Source organism: Trypanosoma conorhini, assembly GCF_003719485.1.
Source record: "Trypanosoma conorhini strain 025E chromosome Unknown Tco_14.4_contig_01058, whole genome shotgun sequence".
Taxonomy (NCBI): Eukaryota; Euglenozoa; class Kinetoplastea; order Trypanosomatida; family Trypanosomatidae; genus Trypanosoma; species Trypanosoma conorhini.
In genome coordinates, this window is record NW_021705149.1 from 1,329 (window position 1) to 4,193 (window position 2,865).

The following is a 2,865-nucleotide window of genomic DNA, read 5'->3' on the forward strand; positions in this document are numbered from 1 at the left end:
AAGGGTGGAAGAGGCACCTGCACGACAACGCTGGACCCTCACCAGCACGGTGGAGGAAGTGCTGCTGGAGGGAGTAGGGCCAATTCGTGACATTAAATTGAACGATTTCCTCCGCAATACATTGGGCGGCAGAGGAGTCGTGGAGTCCAATGAGAATGTCTCTATTGAGAATTTTATTGCGCTACCCGATATATTTATCACGAATGAGAATGATCGACGCCTAATACTGGCGTCGCCGTCTTACACGGCCATAAAGGAAGAAATTGAAGATGCACGCAGGCTGCATGCGGATGCACGCAGGCTGCGTGCGGATGCACGCAGGCTAATGGAACACGACGTGGGTAACCTCCAACGTTGGAGGGGTTTTGAACACAAGGAAATTGTTTTTCCTATTACAAGGTCAAAACTCAACAATGCCCTTGCCGTGGCAGAGAGGGCGGAAAGGGCAATACTGATACATGAAATTGCCAGTGAACCGTTATCGGAGGGCTTCTATCTCTCTGTGTTAAACGCGCAATGCAGCCACGTCTTGGGATTTCCCGAGGCCGAAGGGGATGCGATGGTGGTGCGAATGGAAGTGCGTCAGGGCCAACCACCAACACAGTTGTGGGACTACAGGCGGAAGGGCATGACTTATGAGCCGATGGGCGGTAAACGGCAATTTATTGCACCGCGCCCAAGGCTGATTGTGCTCACCTCTGAGAAGGGGTGGCCCTACTCGTTGAAGCAGAGAAGAGCTTTTATCGACTGCTACATCAATTATGAGGTGGAGCGTGTGTGGAGGATCGTCAAGGGCGATCTAGATGGAGAGTTCGGCACTGCAGACCTAAAGGGCGTTGACGTGAGGCGGCGTCTCTTGATTGGGACGCCGGGCATCGGGAAGTCAATGGCTGCCGGCTCCTACCTCCTGTACAGGCTGCTTCACTACGACGCGGCGAGGGTTCAAGCGGTGGTGTACAGCTTTGGGGGAGACTTGGCCTTCGTGTTTGACAAAGAAAATCAAACGGTGACAAAATACGGGGATGAGCTCAATGTTAACAACGCTATGAATGATTTGGTTTGGCGGCGTAAGCTGAAAGGGTATGCTATCTACGACGTGGACAAAAAGGGTGAAGAACCGTCGAAATATTATCCGCCCTCTGAAACATGGGGCGTCATTGTGTTGTCCTCACCGAACGAAACCAACTACAAAGGGTGGGAGAAGCAAAACGATGCCATGCGAATCATCATGAATTGCCCGGACGAGCTTGATGTGAAGGCGATGTGTGCCTGGGAGACGCGGGCTGAGCGTGCGCAGTCGCAAAGGGAGCACTGGGAGACGGTCAAAAAATACATGGATGATGTGGGACCGATATTACGCTGCATCTTCAATTTTGGTGACTGGAAGAAACGCAATGCCGCCGCCAACGACGAGGTGAGTAATATCAACGCTTTAAATGCTGAGTATTACATGCGCGTGGAAGCTGCGGTCGATTGGACTGAGACCAATGCGTCTCACAAGCTCGTGAAAATTATTCGATTGGTGATTTCGGGAGGGATTGAGAAATTTTACAACGGGTATCTTACCACACACTTTGGAAATATGGTAATGGCTCGGGTGTCGAAGGTGAAGTCGTTGTCTGAAATGATGAGGATGATGTTGCTCTACAGGGGCGCACTTGTGCCGGCGCTATTGGAGAGGGTTGGTAAGCTGGCATTTACTTTTGAGAGCTTTCTGGTGGCGGTGAAAGAGAAATACGTGGAGCTGGTTCAAGGAAGACGCAGGCGACGGCCCTGTGTGCTGAAAGAAAACATTGTACTGCGCCCCACCAGCGTTGCTGAGTTGAATAGGAACAACACTAGTAGGAAACCTGCAGTAACGGACGCGGTGATGTACTTGCCGTGTGTGCCAAACTTTCCGCTGCTGGACGCTCTTTTTTTCCTGAACACAAGCCCGAGAAGGACGATGGTTGGGCTGCAGATGACTATAGCAAGGTCGCATAACACAACCCACACCACGCTGAAAACTTTTAACGAGGATATGGCGAAGTGCTTTAATAATTGGGACACCATTTCCCGGGACTTGTCCTTGGAGATTATTTACGTGCAACATGTTGAGAGTACACCAATGCGTCGGTGGCAGAATTGCACCGGCATCCAGGAGTTGAGGAGAGGGAACGAAAAGGATAAGAGAATTGCAAAGTTGTGGACGGACGCACATCAGTATCAGTTGCCGTTACTATACGAAGACGTCCCAAATTTCCCACTTCTTCAATAGCCGTAGGAACAGAGGAGGCGATTAGGAAATGGGCGCAGCAGTAAGCGCTTTCAGTGAAGTGTTTTATCGACTATTTTTAAGGGCTTGCAACAGTAATGATTGCAGTTTGTGGGTGTGTGCCAACAATATTTCATAAATAATAATCTCCTCTGCTTCTTAGTTTGCTGCTGTGCGTAGGGAGGGAGGGTTTGGGCAAAGCAGTGTGTGGTTTTGCAGGCTGAAGTGAGTTTACCAGCAATAAAAAAAATGAAAGAAAGCAAGCATGCTCTCCAGCACGCAGCCATCATGTGTGTTCGGATGCGGAGTGGATGACCGGCATCAGGGCACCGGCGTCTTTGGTGCGGCGTAACGGCCCAGAGGAGGCGTTTGTTTTTGTTTGATTTTCCTTCCGGCACCGTTGCCGCCGTATGAGTAGTTGCGGTGTGGATGGCATCCTCGCCCTGGACGAGAGGGGAGCAAACTGTTGTTGTCGTGCATTTTCATCCGGGTCACACGGCGGCGTTGGCCACGTTGCGGGGTTGCAGGTTATATATATATATAATTCACAGTGCCGCGGAACCCCAAAGTTTCTCCGGGGCCATTTTGCGGGGGGGTCGGGTCGGCCCCTG

General features: G+C 51.1%; 1 protein-coding gene across 1 annotated transcript in view; it reads left to right on the top strand.

Moving 5' to 3' along the window:
- Tco025E_09306 (putative retrotransposon hot spot (RHS) protein) overlaps positions 1 to 2,257 on the top strand; it is a gene marked incomplete at both ends in the record, with an annotated part of 2,538 nt that extends 281 nt beyond the window's left edge. The window contains one exon of the mRNA XM_029376126.1: positions 1 to 2,257. This exon is cut by the window's left edge and continues 281 nt beyond it. Within this exon, the coding sequence (XP_029223773.1) occupies positions 1 to 2,257 (2,257 nt within the window).
- Positions 2,258 to 2,865: the final 608 nt, after the last annotated feature.